The sequence below is a fragment of the Cetorhinus maximus genome, chromosome 15 (genome assembly GCF_964194155.1).
Source record: "Cetorhinus maximus chromosome 15, sCetMax3.hap1.1, whole genome shotgun sequence".
NCBI lineage: Eukaryota > Metazoa > Chordata > Chondrichthyes > Lamniformes > Cetorhinidae > Cetorhinus > Cetorhinus maximus.
Window position 1 is genome coordinate 88,052,581 of NC_135893.1, and position 22,843 is coordinate 88,075,423.

General features: G+C 39.6%; 1 protein-coding gene across 1 annotated transcript in view; it reads right to left on the reverse strand.

Moving 5' to 3' along the window:
* Positions 1-3,696: 3,696 nt before the first annotated feature.
* prkar1b (protein kinase, cAMP-dependent, regulatory, type I, beta) overlaps positions 3,697-22,843 on the reverse strand; it is a 215,645-nt gene continuing 196,498 nt past the window's right edge. The window contains exons 10-11 of the mRNA XM_078558889.1: positions 7,902-7,983; positions 3,697-5,138 (exon numbers count right to left, since the gene is read on the reverse strand). Of these exons, the coding sequence (XP_078415015.1) occupies positions 4,966-5,138; positions 7,902-7,983 (255 nt within the window). The 3' untranslated portion in view covers positions 3,697-4,965. The remainder of the gene's footprint in view (positions 5,139-7,901; positions 7,984-22,843) is intronic.

A 22,843-nucleotide genomic window follows, 5' to 3' on the forward strand; every position in this document is an offset into this window, starting at 1 on the left:
GCATGTGCCCGCCGAGCCAAAATATTGTGCGAGTGCACGATGCTGTTGGGATGTTCACCCGACGTCATCGTGCACTATTTTACTCCAGTTTGGGTTGGGTGCGCGCCCGCCTGTAGGAGGAAAAGTTCTGCCCTGTGTTTCATCTGAAAAGTTTCACTAAAATGTTAGCTTCAATTTCGTGCACAAGTCATGGAATAGGACTCAATTCCATGACCTTCAGAAAAAGAGGTGACAATTCTACCACTGAGCCAAGGTTCTGTCAGGAAAATGTCCAATAAGGTTCTGTGCCTCTTACACAAAACAGGCAGAGGAAAATGTCTTCCCACTAGACCACATGAAAGATATGAAACCTGGGTTCAACAGGAGCTTAAGGACACATAGTAATGTCATCAGTCTAAAACAAATACCAAATAAAGTAAAACGTTGTTACAAGATATTTCTGATATTTCTAGTGAGCCAGCACCAAAATCATATGGTATCTTTGGGCTACAAACCAAACAGCTACCCCCATCAATGGTTAACCCTAGTTTAAAGATAACAAATTTCATTCCCATACATGACTTATGATTCAAGCCCTTAGCAAGGTGTCAACATCAACAGCGGTATAGATTATCCACACAATTTTAACAGTAACACAGTTAACGCCTTGTAAATTTAGAAATAAATGTTGAAGTTGGATCTGATTTTGATGGACACATTACAGAATAAAATAGCTTGCAAGATCTGTAGCTCAGCTGAGTTACATGTTCATTTACAATTAAACTTAACATACAAATTATACAGATCATTTTACAGGATGGTGCTTGTAGGAAAAAGATTTTTTTAAAAATTCATTCGTGGGATGTGAGCATTGCTGGTAAGGTCAACATTTATTGTCCATCCCTAATTGATCTTGAGCAGGTGATAGGGAGTTGCCTTCTTGGAATTGCTGCAGTCCATGTGATGTAGATACAGTCACAGTGCTGCTAAGGAGGGAGTTCCAGGAATTTCACTCAGTGACAGTGAAGGAACAATGATATGGTTCCAAGTCAGGATGGTGCATGACCCGGGGTGGAGGCGTGGAACTTGCAGATGGTGTCGTTCCCATATGCCTGCTGCGCTTGTCTTTCTAGGTGGTAAAAGTTGCAGGTTTGGAAGGTGCTGAAGGAGCCTTGGCGAGTTATTGCAATTCATCTTGCAGATAGTACACACTGCAGCCAATGTGCGCCAGTGGTGGAGAGATTAAATTTTAAGGTGATATGTGGATGTCGAACAAGTGGGCTGCTGTGTCTTGGACTGTGTTGAGCTTGAGTGTTGTTGGAGCCACACTCATCCAGGCAAGCAGAGAGTATATTCCATTACATTCCTGACTTGAGCCTTGTGGATGGTGGGCAGGCTTTGGGGAGTCACTGCAGAATTCCCAGCCTCTGGCCTGCTCTTGCAGTCACAGTATTTATACGGCTGGCCCAGTTAAGTTTCTGGTCAATGGCAACCCCAGGATGTTGAAGGTCGGGGAATCCAGCCATGGTAATGCTGCTGAATGTACAAGGGGAGACAGTTAGATTCTCACTTGTTGGAGATGGTCATTGCTTGGCACTTGTGTGGCACAAATATCACATGCCACTTATTAATCCTAGCCTGAATGTTGTTCAGGTCTTGCTACATGTGATCACACATGCTTCAGTGTCTGAGGAGTTGCAAATGGTATTGAACAGTGCGCAGTGCACATCCCCATTTCTGACCTTATGCTGGGCCTAGGACACTACTGTAAGGAACTCTTGCAGTGTTATCCTGGGGCTGAGATGATTAGCCTCCAACAATCACAACCACAACTTCCTTTGTGCTAGGTATGACTCTAAACAGTGAAGAGTTCTCCTGTTCATTCCCATTGACTTCAATTTTACAAGGGTTTCTTGATGCCACACTTGGTCAAATGCTGTTTTGACATCAAGGGCAGTTACTCTCACCTCGCCTCTGGAATTCAGCTCTTTTGTCCATGTTTGGACCAAGGCTGTAATAAGGTGAGAAGCTGAGTGGTCCAGACAAAATCTAAACTGAGCATCAGTGAGCAAGTTTCTGCTGAGTAAGTGCCATTTGTTGGCACTTTTGATGATACCTTTCTTCACATTGCTGACGATTGAGAGTAGACCAATGGAGGTGGTAATTACATACGAACATACAAACTAGGAGCAGGAGTAGGACACTTGGCCCTTTAAGCCTGCTCCGCCATTCAATAAGATCTTGGCCGATCTGATTGTAACCTCCCACCTACCCCCGATAATCCTTCACCCCCTTGTTAATCAAGAATCTATCTAGTTTTGCCTTAAAAATACTCAAGGAATCTGCTTCCGTTGCCTTTTGAGGAAGAGAGTTCCAAAGGCTCAAGAGCCTCTGAGAGAAAAAATTTCTCATCTGTCTTAAATGACCATCCCCTTATTGTTAAACCGTGACCCCAAGTTCTAGATCCTCCCACAAGAGGAAACATCCTCTCCACGTTCACCCTGTCAAGGCCCCTCAGGATCTTAAAGGTTTCGATCAAGTCACCTCTTACTCTTCTAAACTCCAGCGGAAACAAACCTAACCTGTCCAACCTTTCCTAATAAGACAGCCCACCCATTCCTGGTATTAGCCTAATAAACCTTCTCTGGGCTGCTTCTAACTCATTTACATCTTTCCTTAAATAAAGGAGACCAATACTGTACACAGTACTCCAGATGTGGTCTCACCAGTGCCCTGAAGCATAACCTCCTTCCTTTTCTATGCAATTCCCCTCACAATAAACAATACAATTCTATGAGTTTTCCTAATTACTTGCTGTACCTGCATACTAACCTTTTGTGATTCATGCGCAAGGACACCCAGATCCTTCTGAATCTCAGAGCTTTGCAATCTCTCACCATTTAGATAATATGCTTCTTTTTCATTCTTCCTGCAAAAATGGACAATTTCACATTTGCCCACATTATACTCCATTGTGTTTGTTCTGTTTTTTTGTGGACAGGATATATCTGGGCAACCTCCCACATTGTCGGGCAGATGACAGTGTTTTAAGCTGTACTGGAACAGCTTGGCTAAAGGTGCTGCTAATTCTGGAATAGAAGTCTTCAGTATTACAGCTGGGATGTTGTCAGAGCCCATAACCTTTGCTATCTCCAGTGCCTTCAGCCATTTCTTAGCATCACATGGAGTAAATCAAATTGGCTGAAGACTAGCATCTGTGATGCTGGAGACTTCAGGAGGCTGAGATGGATCATCTACTCGGCGCTACTGGCTGAGTGTACTGGACACTCAAAACCAAATTAAAACCAAACCACTGAGCAGCATTTTATGCTCATATCTGCTTTGTCTGAAAAAGGAATTTAACACAACAGGAATGAAAGGGAGGTGCTCTGAGGCAAAGGAATTTTACACCCAAGAATCAGTTACATATTTATCTGCAATCAACCTTGGCAGAAAGAAGAAAGAACCAAGGGAATAATGGGTTTAAATCAACCATAAATAACTTTGTGTATGTATAAATTTCTACATATTTGTGAAAATGCTTCCTCCCCACAAGATTTATGGGTGTAAATACAGAAAATCACTCTTGAGCTGTCTGCAACTATGTAATGGTCACGTGGATATACATTCATTACATCAAATGTAATTCAAAAAATGCTTAAGTATATAAAATATATACTGTTACAATTTAATCAAAATGAAAAGCAAAAATGCATATTGGAGGATGCTTTTTTATTGGACTTGAGAAAGCAAAGGCATTACATAAAATGATGGAAAATACAATATTAAAGAATGGTTCAGGTTTTCATATTTTAAAAACTGAATGATGCTCCAAAATGTCTAGATATGCAACTCAGCACAGAAAGCAATATTGTGCGGTTTTTCTTTTGTGGAACAGCCTAAAATTAAGCAAGTTCCAATAGCACACCAAGCTTAATAAGAGAACTAACTTTTAAAAAATGTAAATTAAAAAAATGCAAAATAAGACCACACAAAATATCAGAAAACTTCATTGTGAAATTTGTTTTGAATTTGTTTTTAATCACAAAGACTTTTAAGATTCTATAACCTGTTTCTACATATTGGATACACTGGTGTTTGAGCCCCCAGGAACAGCTGCAAGTGGCTATAAACTCATCCAGACAGCACTGGTAAGCAGAGCTGATCAAAAAACCCCCAGTTCATACACTTACAATTATACTTCAGTGCACACAAATAAAAATGCCTGCCACACCTTAAAGTCCTCACTAACAAGACTGAGGTTTCTGGCAGAACAAACTTGGAAATAGGACTCATGTTTAAATAATAAACAAGACTTGACCTCAAGCTTGAAAATACACTAGAAAAATAAATAAAAACCCTCAAATTTGAAGAATATTCCATTAATCTAGCTTTCCATTTTTCCGAAAGTGTGCAATAGTGTTACAATTCCTTCTAAATAGTTTGCAGTAATTAAAATTTAGCATTCAGTATAACATACCCATTCTTTAAATTTATGGTCAAAGTCAGCAATAATGGCTACTCTGGAAGTCAGCATGTTCATCAAGTATAACACATTAATCCATTCGTTCTAATAATTTTAGAACTTTAAAATAATTTGATGCATGGAATTCACAAGAAACACTGTTTAAAACAGTTTTAAACAAAGAAACAAGATGCATTTAACTAGCAAAATGCATGATCACCTACAAGGAAATTTATTTAAATGTTGCAGTAGCCTATTTGTAGCAGATTAAGCAATAAACTGGAATCCATTATTAAATTTCACTGACAAAAAAATGGAGCAAATTTTAGAACTTTCAGTCAACAGATTGATAGTCCTTCCTTCATCAGAAACTATCTGTTTCTGATGGCCTTTCAAAATCAGGTTGAAGTCTTCTTCCGGCGCTTCTGACATTACCTACATAAAACACGTGTAATATGCAACAACACAGATCAAGTTTAACTGCACAAGATAACGCAAAGGCAGCAACCCATCCAAGAATTTCAAACAGTTAAAGAAATGAAACTATTGTATCGTTGAATGTTTCGCTTGAGGATTTCAGAGCAGGGACCCAGAACCCGTTCAAAGCGTGGACGATCCAGCTTTACACATTTCAGCGGGCCACGTGCAACTACGGTCGCTGCTCGCGGCCGATTCAACAGAAGGGCAATTTCACCTAAACATGGACAAAGTGATCAGAATCAAAACATATGCAGCTGTAAATTATATAAGTTGTTTTTGTTTTCTGTTTTTGAATGAGAATATCTAACAAAGAATACCATTAGACCAACTAGTTCCGGAATATGGTATTATGAAAAGACTGTATTCTTGTGACAAATATCATCAAACACACCCTGCATCCGTGTTATTGGAGTCTCTGGATTTCCTTATACATTATTTGCTTTAAGTTACTTATTAAACTTAGACAGGGTGATCAGAGATTCCTCCACCACCAACTGCAAATAATAATATCCAATTGCTGTGGAGTTTCCTGATTTAGTTCATCTAGCTAGCGTTGAATTGGCCCTACAGTAGGATAATAAGAAGAAAGGCCATTTAAGAATTGGAAACACCTGGTTAGTCGGTGACATTGAATTCAGGTTAGTTGCAAGCCTTACAGGTTCATTTACTTAATATCTTAGCTTAAAATCCTGACCCAAAAATCAGAGTGATTGTTTACTCCTGGAATTCAAAACAGGCATAAATGTAATCAAGCACAGGAGAGAGAAAGCTGGCTGGCAAAGTTGAAAGTGATTAAAAAAGTATATCTTCTACTGAATCCGACAAACCAGAAAGATTCCAATCTTATTTCGTGATCTTTCCAAGTCAGCTAATATTAGAGCAGCATTGAGGATAATAAGAACTACAATTGTCCTCTGTAACCAGGCCTGGGGACGGAAAGAGGAGAGCACAATTAGCACCTGACTGCCACTTAGTGCCTCCTGGTGGTATACAGGGCTCTTTTAAAAGTTGAAGCCATCATTTGAACACATCTAATATAGTATGCCTTGCTGTGGATATCCTTTAAGAAGAATTTTGTGTATTGCTCCAGGATCAAGTGAGAGCTCTACTATTACAGGACTAGGGGAATACAACTATCGTCTTTATTTTGTGAATATATTCAGTAACTTATTTTAAACTAGCTTGTATTTCAACATCAAAGTCTGACTTGGAAAGGGAAAAAGTTAATTGGTAAATTATACTAGTAAGTATTTTTATACAAATAAAGGAATATAAATTAGTCGCCACCTGGTGTTGAACCCAAAGGCAGTGACGAACCTGCAACAGGAGCTGAACCAGCAGCCCCAACAGCTGCCCACGCCAGCCGCGCCTTCACAGGTAACTCACCCGTTAAAAGAACTGAATTTCAGACAGAAACCCCAAGTCCCAGTAGGGAGTGGGGAGAATGTTGATCGATATACTGCAGATTCAGGGAGCACTTCTTTTCACCCAGCCACCAAAAAAAAGTTTATTTTTGTATTTTTTTTTAAATACCATTTATGTTTTGGTGTCAACTGCTTAAAAATGCCAAGCAGAGCAAGCCCAGTGTTGCTCTGCTTTGCATCCTTAAACTTCTGTGAGGAAAGCCAAAACAGGCTTTAGTCCTCTTGCATATGTAAGAAAAGGGTCCTAACGTATGTTTCAGGTAGTCACCCGAAAAACCACCAAATTCAACATTGGGTCAGGCGTCTTATAGGAGACCTTTGGGCGCTTTGGTTCCTAGAATTGGTCCTCATTGTGCCGAGCTTACACAGAGTAAAACAGATGCACAAGGCAAATCTCTCCCCCAAGTTATTTTTAATCATGAAGAACTTTTTTAAGCAGTGAGCGGTGATGACTTGGAACTCACTGCCCAGTGGTGGAAGTGGAAACAAAAAATGGTTTGAAAAGGAAATTGGATGGGTACTTGAAGGAAATAATTTGCAGGGCTATGAGAATTGTGGAAAGCCAGCATGGACTCGATGGGTTGAATGGCCTCCTTCTGTGCCAAGAATAACTCTCTATGAATCTGTTAGTGATTGACATCAACCAGTAATCAGCCTGAAACATTTAGTTACAAATAAAAGAAAAAGTGACCGTTGCTCAAAAAGTGAAGAGAATTACAAAATTTCATTACTTCATTCGTTTATAGCTTTACATGGTGCATTCTGGCGAGCCTATCCAGCTCAACATACTAGTTTCACTCTGGCAGTGGAATTATGTTTGCATGCATACACTTGAATGTCTAACAGCTTTCAGTGAAGTAATTAAACATACTGGAACAGCTACCGTCAACTCAGTTTGTACAGTGTGATTAACTGAGATTGAGTGTTGTCACATGTGTGATCGCAGTGCACTTCAGAACTGAACTTCATCCCACATAAACATGTTTAAGAATTTTCAACAGTCCTCCAATATGCTCCTTTGGAAACCATATGGATTAGTCCAAGGGGAACCAACAGAAAATTATGTTTGAACTAAAGAATACATTTAATGATTCCGGGCTGGATTTCTTTAATTTCTAATTACATCAGAAAACACAAACATTTTTTGTCAAATATTTTTTTTCTGATTTTTAAAATTAAGACGTTGGGTCAACTGTATAATCCTCCGTTAGGTGAGAACACACAAACCTTCATCTCGTAAAACTCAACAAAGAGAATGTGCATTTGCCTGATAATATGTTACTCATTTGTGACTGATTCTGCATTCCTTTCAGTTTTTGTCAAAACTGTTTCCAAATCGATAAGAAACATCCAAAGCTATGTGGGAAACAGGGATAAATTGCATTGTCAGGATTCATTAGACATTACATCACTTACTCATTAGAGTTCAACCATAATAATTTATTAGATATAGCTGAACAATTTAATAACGAAAGTTACTAAAACATCGATGTTAAAGGTTAAAGCGCCAACATTAATTTTACTTTGGAAACAAATGTGAAGTTCATACTCACCAAAATAATCTGAAGGTCCTAGTCTTCCAACTTCCACATACTCCTCATTATCAGATCTACGCTGAAGAACTGAAGCAGTGCCCTAATTAACAGAATAATTGTAATTGTAAGTGAGAAACCAAAGACTATTTTTAAAATGGGAAAAAAGACAGCAAGTAATCAACTGGAGAATAAGTATGCTTTAGCAAGATTCATTTCTTGGATTCTGGGTTCGTAAATTCAAAGCACATCCCACCCAATCACTTGGATCTCCATTTCAATTTATTTTCAATACAGTAATGTTACATAAAAATGTAAAACATTGTATTTGATCTTAAATTACTAATTGGTTGAAAACACAATTGAGCCGTTTCCCCTCTTGGTGTAGCACACGTTCATTACTCTGGCCTAAATGTCACTTTTATACATGTATTAATATGACAAATGTTATGGATAAGGGAGAGATAGGAGGGCGGTACCCCCTTTTTCCAACACTCAACTGACTGGAGAAAAGGTGTTTTAATGCCGCGAGTGCTATAACTCCTATGAACAGGCAAAAGACAGTATTCTCGTTAAGTTTAAAAGAAAGGATAAATGTTTATTGTTCAATGACTGAATGTGTTTGCAACAGCATCCAAACACATGTACATACACACACACACCCACGCACACATACAAGAAAAGGTGCTTACAAAGAAAGGTAGCATGTGCTAACAACCCAAAATTTCACTGTCAGCCTTGATTCTCTTGAGATGCAATCTTAAATGTTGCAGGCCTGTGATTTCCTTTATTGGCTCACTGAAGAAATGGAGATTAGGCGTCTCTGACAACAAATTTGCAGTGGTTTACTGCTTGTAGTAGCAGGTTTCTGGTTTCTCCCCAGTTAAGGTGCAGTTGAACCCCTGTAGCGAAAATCTGGTCATGTTCTTCAAATTGGTAGGTAATAGCTAGCCCCAATTCTCTGCCTGCTGATGGATGTGAGGCTGTGTCCTTCCTTTGTTGGTCTGGATCTGTTCCCTCTATCTGTGTCTTAATATTCTTATGAAAACCTGGTTTCTGTCAGGTGACCATAGCATCTGTTTGAGGAGTTAGACATAGCTCTTGGGGCAAAAGGGATCAAAGGGTATGGGGAGAAAGCGGGAGCAGGTTATTGAGTTGGATGATCAGCCATGATCATAATGAATGGCAGAGCAGGCTCAAAGGGCCGAATGGCCTACTCCTGCTCCTAGTTGCTATGTTTTTCATTGTGCACACAAGTGGTCTCTGATGACTTGGGCATTGACACACAATAGTTTTTGAGTTTCACCCATATGCATTTCCTTGTGATAGAATGGGTTTCTTCTCATACCCATTCTGTAGAATTCCACTTCAAAGCCAAGAAATCTGCAAGACCATTGTGAACTAGATTCTGCCGATATTTGGACAATGGCAGCCATTAATCCACAGGAAAGGGTTTGTGCATTTTAATGTCTTCTCCATGACATGTCCCTAAAGGTCGTTTGCATTTTAAAGTCTAGGCTAGCATCCAGGCTTGTGTAGTTTCATGTATATTGGCAAAGAAGATAAAAGGTCACCTGAACTCTTGACTCCATTTTATTTCAAAGCAGTGTGTCTATTATTCTTTTTGTTTTAAAAGTAGTGTCCATTTTCCATAAACCATGGGTATACTTGCTTAAGCGTGACATAAAATACGATAACTGACATGCAAGTCAAACTGAAATAACACGTGCATAAAGTTGTATCACACAAAATGTTGTCATTTTAAATTAAGTGGTTGATTCAAATAATCTTGAAAGCTTCACTTCATATCGTTACAGGCTTAATGTGAGGCATCTGCAGAAGTTAATAAAAACATTGATCTTTTGCTACAATGTAAACATTGATCTACAAAATAATCCTGAGTTAAGAACCAAAACCATCCTTCAATCTTGAAATAATTTGAATAACTAATTTTCTTACGGTTTCTGGTTTTCAGATTAAATTGATGAAACTTGTCCAATCAAAAAAATTAGAAATTGGTGTTTATAGACAATTGCATTGACAAAACATCTAAAACAACCCTAATACCCAAAACCTGTACTAGCGCCTTCTTAGAAATGACAACATACAAAACAAAAATCCCAATCCCTGGTACTGTTCGCTTGGCTGTCTAGGGCTGCACCACTTCCTCAGCTGTGCTAAAGTCACCATATTACACGTTGTCTCTGACAGCTCCTATAAATTCCTTGTTGGTCAAGTCCTTGCGTTATTTTACTTATGGTCTGCAATTATTACATTATAGAAAGCACTAATAAAATCCATTCTGTCATTCTTGGAAATGATACAAAAATCTGCCTTGATAATGTCTACATGTGCAGCTAAACATTATCTAATCACAGTTCTTGAAGGTTAGAAACAAATTAAAGTTATTAGAACATTTTGCAAGAAACTATGAGTGGACAAAGAGAACAAAAGCAGGAAGTTATGATAAACCTGTATAAAACACTGGTTCAGCCTCAACTAGAGTATTGCATTCAGTTCTGGGCACCACATTTTCAGAAGGATGTGAAGGAATTAAGAAAGGGTGCAGAAATTATTCACAAGAACGGTTCCAGGGATAAGGTACTACAATTACGTGAACAGACTGGAGAAACTGGGGTTGCTCGCCTCGGAGAAGGCTGAGAGGAGGTTTAATAGAAGTATTCAAAATCATGAGGAGTCTGGACAGAGTGGATACAGAGAAACTGTTCCCACTGGTGAAGGATTGAGAACCAGAGGACCCCAATTTAGTGTGATTTGCAAAAGAGGTAATGGTGATGAGGAAAAACATTTTTAATATAGTGAGTGGTTAGGATCTGGAATATACTGCTTGAGGGTATGGTGGAGGCAGATTCAATCATGGCTTTCAGAAGAGAACTGGATTAAATGAAGAGGAAAATTCTGCAGGACTACAGGGAAAAGGCGGGGTAATGACACTAGATGAACTGCTCTTGTAGAGAGCCAGCACAGACACGACAAGTCGAATGGCCTCCTTCTGCGCTGTAACCATTCTATGATTCTACCTTGTAAGGAGCATATCTTTTTATTTCTGTTGGACTGTTGTAAAGGGCATATCTTTTCATTTTTTGTTGGGCCGTTGATTGGAATTACAATGTCTGCAAGTTGAAAGACCACTGGAACAGGATGAGATATATATACAATATTGCAGTCCTGGAACAGAGTCTGCCATGAAAGACAGGATGCTGCCAGAAAGGAGTCCTGGACCAAGGGAGCTGCCTGGCAACAGCATTTTAATTGGTTCCTGACCAGGTGACAAAATTTTGTGTGAGAAGCAGTGCAGCTTACTGGCTCCTAGCCTGAAAGGAACAAGACCTAAAACCTTTTTCTCCTGTGTGTGGAAGATTCCAGTATTTCCACAATAAGCTAACTGGCTTTCTCGCCTCATATCTCTATAACCTGCTCTCTTTGAAAACCCCGTGTCAAGAGGCAAAGGGGAAAATCACTGTTAGAAACATTGAAAGGCAAGTGCTCAACCAATGTGCTAATCACTGAAAGTGCTGGAAGACCACCTTGTGTCATCAACAAGAACTGAAAGGAATTTGGAAGACATCGATCAAAATCAACCCATCGAATCCTGTACTCCGGATTGGTGCTATTGAACTGTTTTATCCCACCCTTAAGATCCATGTTTTTGTGCGTCTTATGCGCCTTGTATGTGTGTGTATAGGGATTTAAGAAGGGGGTACAGCTTAAGTTATAGTGTTAGAAATTAGCAGTTAATTTTTCTTTCTGTTACCACCAGTTAACGACAGTTTGTTCAATACACAGTTATTTACTTATTGGGCAGAATTTTCACCTCAGTGGCCGGGCGTGCGCCTGACCCGCTCGAGCATGAAATGACATGCGGTGACGACGGGCAAGCATCCTGACGTCAATGCGCAGTCGCGCGATAGTTCAGTCGGTGGGCATGCACGGGAATCGGCAGCGGGCCCGCCAACAATTAAAAGGCCTGTTAAGGCCATTAAAGCATCAATTAAGTTAGATATTTCACTGCCTATCCAACCTTACGATTGGCGGGCAGGCAAACAGGCCAAGTGGCCTTTGCATTTTTTTGGAAGCCTCATCCACAGGCAGAATGAGGTTTCCAGAAGCAAATAAAAATAAAATAAAAATTTTTAAATTTAATTAATAACATGTCCCTGTTCATGTGACATGTTTTATAACATTTTTCAATTTAAAAAAAAAAATCTCTTCATCTCTGTGCCTCAGGGAGATTCTCAAGCACGCACCCGCGTGTAATGCATGAAGTTTGCGCTCGGCTTGCTCACCCTCCTCCCCCTCCACACACAGGCAGCACTGAGTGCTGCCCCTCGCGTTTCATGCATGGTGGGCCTTAATTGGCCCGCCAGCGTGAAATCACCTTCCGGCCTCGATCACGGGTGGCGGTTGGCTTCCCAACCATCCCCGCCGAACCCGCCCGACAAGGGCTAAATTCTGCCCATTAAGTTTATAAAACTGATGCCCGTATTCTGTTAACCTAAGTTAAACAGTTTGGTAGAATTGGGGCAATCTGGTGGTTTGATCAAACTTCACATTTGTTGTGGCTGGGGGAACAGTGGGGCTTGATATTACAGCGCACTATCCCCAGTTTGTCGTGACAACCTGCATGTCCATAACATTCACTAACTTTCATCTTTTGCTGGATATTAAACCTATTAACACCACCTGTGACATTGTCAGCACTATTAATTGTTCCCTCCAACTGTGTGCTTTTTTGCTCCCTACTTCTTTGCTCTGTTCCATCTTAAGGAGCTCATTGTCTCACCCAGTTTTGACAAATGGTCTACGCCTAATATGTTAACGTGGCTTGTTTCTTCTTCAGATGTCGACTGACATGCTGTATATTTCTAGCATTTTGTGTTATTGTAGGTCATCACCATGTGCACTTTTTATTTTTGTGCGTACCATTTCATTTAATACCACTTCTCTTTCAAGAGTGCTTGTTGTTCTTGTCCCTGGCTCGTTCAGTCCCATGAAGGAGCTCAATCATATTCTGCTTTTCAATTGTAACAATGGATCTGTACTTGCTTTTCTTTACAGATAATGACAGGTCTGATTTGTTCTTCCAGCACTTTCAGATTCAATTTTAGATTAAGAGTGTTTGCCTTTTTTTCTTTTAACTGATAGCTATAGGAATTGTATTAGCAGAATACAGCATTTGCTCCCATCCTCTTTAATCATTTGTCCAAGCCTCAAATTTGCTTTATACTGGCAACACTAAAATTATTTTGAGTCACTGCTATTGATAGAAGGAAGAGATAGAAGCAGGTCACATCGCATCATTTGAATTCAAGGGTAAAGCCTGCTCACCTCCCAAGTAAAAAGGAAATCTCCCTGCCCAAAGGGATGCGAAATGGATCATATGCTGATCTAGAAAGGCTGTGTTTTTACATAACATGTGCAATGTGGTCTTGGATCTCTATTGCTGCTTCCAAAGTCTTTTTGCAGAAAGTCATTCCAAAAGGTCAATTTGGTTGCCTACAGTATGCCATTAAACAATGAGTCATGCATATCTGAACAACAGAATGCCTCGAATTCTCTTGGCCCTTGGATCAAAAGCGTTGATAGTGGGCTAGCGAAACTATTTAGCAACTTGCATGTCATTACCTAATCATTTTCTCAACACAATACAATAACATTTTAGTGTCAAGTATGATAATAGGACAAATGTAAATAATGAACATGAGAGTATTTGTGCTACAAAGTAACTGTATATACAACCGAAGAGGTTCACCACCTAAACTGCCTCAGGAAAGATGCTATTTAAACAAAACAAAAATCAAACAAGCTTCCATGTCTGAAATGAAATGGATGCCGGATTGAACAAAAAAATACTCCTGATAAAAAAGTAGGTTATCTAAAAAGCTTTATTCTCCCTGCCCCAATGCTTTTTAGAAAAACATATGTTTTTCTAAAACACACTTGTTCACCAATCTACATTTGCAGTTTTCAAATAGGCAATTCACATGCTGGGATATTTTATTCCAGGTTTTATTTGTTTCAGATCGTGCCAGACATATTTAGGTCGACTAAACCATTCTGGCAATATTTCAAACACAAGAGGAGAATTTCCAATCACTCAGAGCTGCTTACACACCACATTTAACTCGTCGTTGCTGACTGTCCCTTGATTCGAGAATGTAATCGACTCAGGGTTGTGAGTTTCTGCCACGGATCTTCAGGTGACTGAACAGGCTGATTCTTGACCCAAACATCTTTGGGTACATGGAACAGGTCGTCCAACGAGGTAGTGGAATCTGGAGTGCAGGATTTACTTCCCTTACGTTCCTTCTCTGCTGCCACTCTGCCTCATCATTAAGATGTTGGGACTCAAACCATGATGCAGCTTGATGGACAAATTGTTACCATTCTGAACAATTGGTAGAAAGCTCCTCCCATTAAGTCATGAAGGTCATTGCTGCTGTGCTCCAAGGAGAGCTTCAGAGTGTGTCTTTGAAGTGTTTTCTTTGTCCTTTGAGAGTTGAGAAAAAAGAACTTGGTTGGGGAAGGCAGTTTTCAGCCATCTGGACACAGTGTCCAGCCCATTGAAGTTGATTTTGCAGGACTTTTGCCTGAGTGATTCTGAATCTGGCTTCAAGAAGGGCACTAGTGCCTGTTACACCTCTGTACACTAGGATTGTCTTGCGGAAGTCTTTGTTGTTAAACATTGAATCTCGTAGTTTGTAGAAGGCTGAACTGGCACAGCTGATCCAATGCTGGATCGCCTTGTCAATGGTGGCCTTTTGAACAAGTTGGCTGCCAAGGTATGGGAAGTGCTCAACATATTCCAGAGTCTCTCCTTCAACATATATGGGAGGTGGAATATTTAGCTGACCAGGTATGGGTTGATATGAGTTTTGTTTTGGCAATGTTCAAAGATAGGCCATGTTTCTTGTACGCAGAATTGAAGAGATTGAGAGTGGCTTGCAAATCCTGTGCAGTGTGTGCAATGACGGTGCAGTCATCCACAAACTGTAGATCATGAATATTTATGGTGATCAGTTTAATTTTTGTATAGAGGCAAATGAGATTAAAGAGTTTTCTATCTGGAAGGTATTTAATACTGACACCAGAGAGCAGTTATCTTGGTGAGGTGAATGGTCACCATCGGGTAGATTGCAAATAGCATGGGGACTATCACACAGCCTTGCTTGATCCCGGTCTAGGTTCTGAGGGCATCCATTTCAGATCTCCCATTCGAGACAGTTGCAGTCATTTCATTGTGAAGCAATTGCAGGGTTGTAATAAAGTTTCCTGGGCAATCTCGGCATTACCCAATCACTTTCTCAACACAATGCAACATTATTTTAGATGCTGTTGGGAATGCCATATCTTCATGAACTGCATTTTTCCTTTAAAATTTGGAAAGACATTGCATTATCTGGTCACTTGGAAGCTGACCTGGATTTTTTTTTAAAGTTCACCCTTGGACTGGGAGCAATCATGCCTATTCCAAGAAATCACCTGACCAACATGGTACTTGATGGGGGAGAGCTATTTGCTTGTTTGCACTGCAATTATTTTAATTAAGGGGAAAAAAACTGATTTAAAGGCAAAGGCTAGTGACTTACTGGAAATCACATGACAGGGATGAGATTTAAGTTTTGGACTTAGTTTTATGAATTTAGTTGGGACTGAACTGAGAAAGTAAAAAAGCTGCCCAGCTTGCCTTCTTGCCTTGCCTGAAATAAAGTGGTTGTCAGTATCCGGCTGAGAATCCTCTGCTCAGTGGAACTTGTTGCCTTTGGAAACCCAAGAGGGTGAGACAAGAAGGATTGATACAGCTATATTCACCTCCATGCCAAAGCTCCATTGGTGAGTACCTCCAGACATCGAATGGGACCTCCCTTCACACGAGGGAGCTCAAGATCGACAGCGTTGAAACCCTGTAAACGTTATCTTTTATTTTATAAAGCTTATCCTCCAAAGCTCATCTCTGCAGAAACCCTGTTTGTTCTTTGTTTTTGTGTGTGTATGTGCGCACGCACGTGCATGTCTGCGGCTGGGGAATTTTAAAAGGGATAGATAGTTATACTTCTAGATTACAATTGTGTGTTAACCAGTTCTTACAACTTGTTTAAAAAAGAAGTTTTGTTTTATAATAAAATTAATCATTATGAATTTATTGAAAGAAGCCCAGTTAAAGTCTCCTTCATTCTGGGTCTACCAGCAGCGAAGGTGAATAGTTAGCCATTTTGGTGAGTGAATAAAATTTTTAAACTAATGGTGTGACTTGCAGAGTAGTGGGGCTAGATAAACTGCGCACTCCCCCCACCCTGGTCATAACAGGTGTTAAGTATGATAATGAGACAAATGAAAGTAACAAACATAACCTAGTATTTCTAGAAAGCAACTATATACAACTGAAAATATTCACCACCCCAACTGCTTCAGGATACTATTTCAACAAAATAAAAATAAACCAAGCTTCCATGTCTGAAATGAAGTGGGTGCTGGATTGAACAAAAAGAAACTCCTGATGAAAGGGTAAAAAAATAAAAAGATAAATTATCCATATTCTCTCTGCACCAATGCTTTTTAAAAAACTACATCAATTTTACAACTGTTCACCAACCTAAATTTGCAATCTTCAAATAGGCAATTTACATGCTGGGATGTTTTATTCCAGGTTTGTTTTATTCCTGTTTCAGATTATGCTAGGTGTACTTAGGTCAACTAAACCATTCTGGCTCTATTTCAAACACAAGAGGGAAATTTCCATTACTCAGAGCTATTTACACACTACCTTGAACTAGCAACTGTAAGAAAACCAAATATAATTAATTCATTGTAGATTAAGAATTTTCAAGCATTTCCAGCCTAATTTGAACTAACATTGCACAGTGTATATGCAGGTTTTATTTTGAGGTGTGAGTGGCATTGCTGGTTGGGGCTAAAACCACCAGACAAGTAACTTAATTGAAATGTCAATCAGCCTTGTGTGGAACACTGTGAATATTCTCAACTGCTATAAACATTTTATAAAATGTATCCTGGTACAAAATCCCACCACTTTTTCTATACTATTGGTTTATACTCTCCACCCTGGACATGGGGTCGGTTTATATAGTCATAATTTAGGGCAACTGAAATAACAGTCATAGTTATTGCTATCAGGTGAAGAAGAACAGGTTGTGCAATTTTCTGATTTGTGTCCTTGGGTTCTCCTGATCAAAAATGACAACTTCAGATCTTTGACCTGGAGTTCTGACTTTGTTCTATATATGATGCAGTTGTACTTCTTAATAATGCAATTTCTATTTCAGCTATAAATGGCTTATTTGGTCTCCATGTATATCTCCAATTCAATTCAATAGCTTAGCCATCAATTTTTAAAAGTGCAAAAAGACTCATCAATAAAATCCTTGCACACAGGAACCCTATAAATTCTGTCCTAGGTTATTTCCAGAAATATTTATCTGATAACTGGAGGCAAGGGCAAGATCCCTATTAGGATCAATGCCAGTTGGCAATAGATTCCAAGAATCCAAATTCCCAAACCCCTGTGTATATTTTTATATCATCTGTACATTTGTGAGCAGTTCCATTAATGCCCTCATCCAAATCATTAATGGTGATGAAAAGTAATAGTCTCAATATAGATCTCAGCAGGACCCACTCATCGCCTTACTCACAGGCATCTAATTCCACCGAATACAATATAAACCACTGGCCTACAAAATTATAAGCATGTGGCTTCCAGTAAAATATCTGAATGCCAGTGACAGCTAATGTACACATTTCAATAACAGCACTTTATCAAAGGCCTTCTGAACATCAAGGGGCATAACATCTACTGGACTGCTATCCTACATTAACTTTTATACCTTCAATCTGCCCCAAATGAAAACAATTTCAATAGTGTTTTCAGGAAAAGAGCTCTTAATGTATGAGTTTAGTAATTCACCCAAATTTCACTTTTGAAAACTTAGTGATATCCATATAAGGACACGTCACTTCCCCTTATCCCAACAGTGACAGATTCAGATTTGGTTCTCAATAATCAGTAATTATGACAGGAATATATGTGAAAATTCTGATTCAAATTACTACCTTGATTAACAGGCAGATAATCCTGATCACAATCACAATGCACTGATGATAATCTGAATGAACAATAAAGCAGCAAAAATCTGTATTTTCATAGCACCTTGTCACATCCACAAAATGTCCCATGGTCTTTCACCTGGAAAGGAAGACTGAACTTGTACTTTAAAGCACCTTTCCCAAGCTCAAGAAAACTAAAATTAAAATTCATTAGTTAAGCATAGACACTAATATGTAGGCAGTCAATTTTTACACAGGATCCCACAATAGCCAGTTAATATGTTTCTGGTGGTACTGATTGAAGGAGAACTTTTGCTCAGGTTACCAGAGCTCTACATTCTTCAGAAATTATCATGGATTTTTTTTTATATATATCAACATGAATATGGAACAGAGGGGCAGATGATTGCACATCTTTGTTGCTTCTGAAGCTGTACATGTTCCACCAATTTGCACAATGTGGTGAACAGCCTCAAGGGCGATCTCTGAAGGGATAAAGCGCAGAATTTTTGGGGGAAGAATTTTTGTAGGCCCAGGGGGAGCAGAAATGTTCTTGATGCCCCACCAATATAGTGAGGTCTGCTGGCAGATAGTTGGGAGGCAACTCCCTGCTTTTACTACTCTCCTCTGACTTAACTCACCCTAGGAGATATCAGATTGCCCACTCCACCCTTGTGTGGTTGGTTGCTTGCTACCACTTATTCATTGCTTAGCAACTCGTATGAATTATGCTGATGCCCAACTTGAACACGGCTGAGGTCTCTAATGCTGTTTCAGGTAGGTGGTGTGGGTGCTCTGTCCACTTCACACTCATTTTGGGCAGAAGTTAAAAATCATTCCTATTAGTGGATAGATCAGTCTTTAGAGTCTGAAAATAGCATGGTCAAGAGCATCACATTGTGCAAGGCCTTCACTCTATTTATTTTCCTATATTTACCACTGGACAAATATTGTTGGCTGCTTACTTGACTAATTAAGCAGCTCTTCAGCCATTAAAGATATCATTCAGGCAGGTTTTGCAGGTTTACAAAAACAAAAAGAGCAAACTCATGGTGGAAAACTGAAGTAATTAATATTTCTATTTTGCTGCCATCAAACAAAAAGTTACTCCCTATCACTATTTCCTAAGATGACAAAGAATTAATAAAAAGAAGCACTTCACGGTGATTAGCAGACGAAAGCTGTAATGAATACACTAATGGTGCTAAATTCAGACAATAAAGTGCACTAGTGCCTAAATATCATTGCGTCAGTGAGAAGACTCGGGTCCCCAAAGCCTCATTAAATTTTCGGGGTAAAAAAAAGTAATACTGCTCAATCAGTACTAAATTTGGTGAACGAGGCATCCTGAAGACATTCCACCAAACCTTCTGCTAATTACTATACAATCCTTCCTCCCTGTTATGAAAATATGACCATAATCAGAAAGCTTCGGTGGAAAATAGTTCTATGAGCGTGCAACCTCCACACCCATCGCACTGGTGAACACACAGGCCCTTCTATCGTGGTCCTAAAACAAGCACAGACTGGTGTGCTTACATATATAACTTGCCTTGGGCAGATGCTGCAACACATTTATTTTTGACAACTAGTTTAAAACTAGTTACTGGTTTAAAAGATTATAGGGTCAAAATAATAAGTACTACTTTGAAAAGGTAGAATTTGCTCAGCCTGGTTTATGGCAACAGTTGATTCAGGTGTCCGATTTATATTGATTACTTTTCAGAACCCTGGCCTTGGATTAGAAACTAATCAGCAACTTCTATGGGAAAACAGCTGTATAGGAGTTCAATCTGAAGCTACAATTTGAAATCCTGACAATGTTCGTGCCAAACCCTCTGGAATAGTGCCAATACTGTACTGTTTTGTTCCTCCATAAACATAACACCTTTAGAAAAGTCACAAAGAAAGAACCAAAAAATGCTGCGCTTAGACAAATTTAATAGGCTGGAGTTCAGAGGCCACTGATGAGCATTCTTGTTTAGCAGACCTCTGTATTTGTTTGATATACTTTTGGACATCATATTAGCCAGGGAAATAATCACATTTTGGCCTCTCACTTAACTGAAAGCCCAACCATTTAGGATGGTTTAGTGCGGAAGAAAAAATTGTTCTTGAAAGTTTCTAGAGGGTGACGCACAACAGAAAAAATTAAGATATTTAAAAGTTAATTCTTACCATAGAAAACAAGAAGGGATAAATATAAAATTAAAGTTGTGTTTTAAATTTTTATTTAATAGGATATAATATTAAAGCAATTCTTGACATTTGAGCATAAGCACAACTCATCAGGGAAGGTTTCAACCAACATTTACTACAGCAGCAGTTTAGTCAGCTCTCACAGTAAGCTAAGTTAGTACTGATGTGTTCTGCTGTTTCTCCTTAATAACTCAAACTTACTGTAATAGCTAGCTACACCAACGCTGCTGTCTCCCCTCCTTCTACCCCCGCCATCTATGTTGGCAGCTTTCACTCACTCCTCGTTTTGACCCTTAGTGCTGCTGCAACCATGGCACCTGACCAACCATTGCTACCCCACCCATTGTGCTGCAAGTGACTGGTTGCTGCTGGTGGTTTGGCTACAGGATCGCTGCTCGTGGTGGCTGGCCTCAAATTGACTGCTGGTGGTCGTTAACTGCAGCTGCAGCAGATTTTTGACAGGTCAAAATACCATTTAAGAAAGTGTTTCTTTTCAAAGTTTGTTCCAATGCTCACTATGTGGCTGCACTTGCAAACACCCACTTCTGCACCCACTGCTCATTGAGCATTGTTCTTATTTGCTGGGCAATAAGATGAGGTTATTAAATGGACATGTGGGTGGGATATGTTTGTGGATAGATTGTGTAGCGGCCCTACCATTATTTCGTTGGTAGCTGTACATTGCATTTCAATAACTTTTTTTGCTACAATTGTACTTGTATGAAAATTAATCACTGGGCCCACCTGTAGTTTAAGGGTTAAAAGAAGCAATTTTATCAAAATAAGATGCTTAGGAATGTGAAATCTATAAAAGTCTGTTAAAGGATTCTTACTGAAAAGCTTACATTTTGTTGACCGACAGCAATGATTCTGAAGTAGTACAGGAATGGGAGAAGGTCAAATCGAAGAAATTTGAAGGCTGTAAGCAATCTGTGGCAAACAATAAGCTAATGACTGACCTCATGCACTGAAAGGCTAAAAAATGTCACTCTATGACAGGTCATGTTAATTCTCAGATCAGTTGTTCCAGGGTTTCCTGAAATGGCATAAATGGAGAGTAATGGCATTAATTAAATTGCTTCATGCCCTGATTGTCCTGCTGCAAATTTGGTCCAAAACTTCCTGCAAAATTATTTGAATATGCTGCAGGGACCGCAATTGTGAATCAGAGATCTTAGAGGATGGCTTACCTCATTGATGAATTAAGCAGGTCAATATTGATATGATCTGCTCATCAGAATTCTGAATTTCAAGTCCGGTCACAATGCTGAACTTAATCACGCGCTGAAAGTTGTGGAGAGTACTCATTTGCATTATTAAAGAACATTCTAAATATAAATTTTCTTGAAAAATTTATTTGGGAGATGATTGGTAATTGAAGCTACCTGAAAAATCTCAAGATTAAACAAGCCAGGAGTAAAATTGTACCTTGTTTTGATTGTTTCTTAGGTATGAAACAAGTTCAAAAATGTCAATTTCGCAGAGTTATGTCCATATCCCAAGATACCCGAAATATGCTTTATTGGTTCAGGTGGGTCTCAGGCATCTCTGGTAGGGTTGCCAACCTTCCAGCTTGTCCTGAGATCTTCAGGAATTAAAGATTAATCTCCCACATGAATTCCAGGATAAAATCATAAGGGTTTTAAAAACGTATTTCACCTATTTTCTTTGAAAACTTTTATTATTTATAAAATTTTGAGATAGGAAAAATGGCTGGAGGAGGGAGGTCATATGATGAAACCTAAAGGAACCTGCCCAACTAGAGTTGGCAACCTTACCTTGAAGGTTGCATATGCTAATAAGACCCAATGCATTTTTAAGGACCCCTTTCCAAAGCTGATCAGAAACTAAGCGGGGCACACATCAGGCAAAGTCTACTCAGTTTTTCCTACTTTCTGTGGCTTAACCAGTACTCTTTAGAGAGACCACTAAGGAAACCAATAAAAAGCTAAAGATTTTCATTTTTAATGTATGGAGTTCCATAAAATTATGATAGGCTGTTGCCAGCTGGCAATCAGCCCAACCCTCCCATTTGCTTCCCAGTGCCTACTTGAAGGCGATTGCAAGCACAGCAGTCAGCCCACACCGGTCCACAAGGCCCAACAGGCGCCTACAGCTCTCCAGAATTATTCAGATGAACCAGAGGTTGAACTCCCAAGGAGCCTTGCGCCTTCTTCTGGCACATACTGAGAGCAAGCCGCTCACTTAAGTATGAAAACAGGCTGAAATGATTTTTTCCCCAACCACACTTTCATCATTGACCACACAGTGGACACAATGCACACTAATCTTAGCACAAAATGAAACAGAATTCCCAGGACATTCTGGGCCAATTAGTTCTGCTGTTCACATGAATTCAAGGGTGGAAAAGAAAAAGCTTCTCACTCAAATGCCTATGTAGGCTAAGGCTGGGATTTTCCGTACCCACCGGCGTCAGGTGTGTTCGGTGGTGTGAGTGGACAATATGGGGAGGAGGCCAAAAATCGGTTTCATGATGTGTGAAACCAGTTTGTGATCGGCCGCTCCGTCCGCTGATGGCGGACCACGTTTCCCGCCATCGGGCATCAGAAACCTCATTGTAATACGTCAGCATCTATCATAAGGTCAGCCCACCAAACTCATCTCCCCCTGCCGCTGGATCGTTTGCCCATGTTGACAGGAAAACATATCGACGTGTT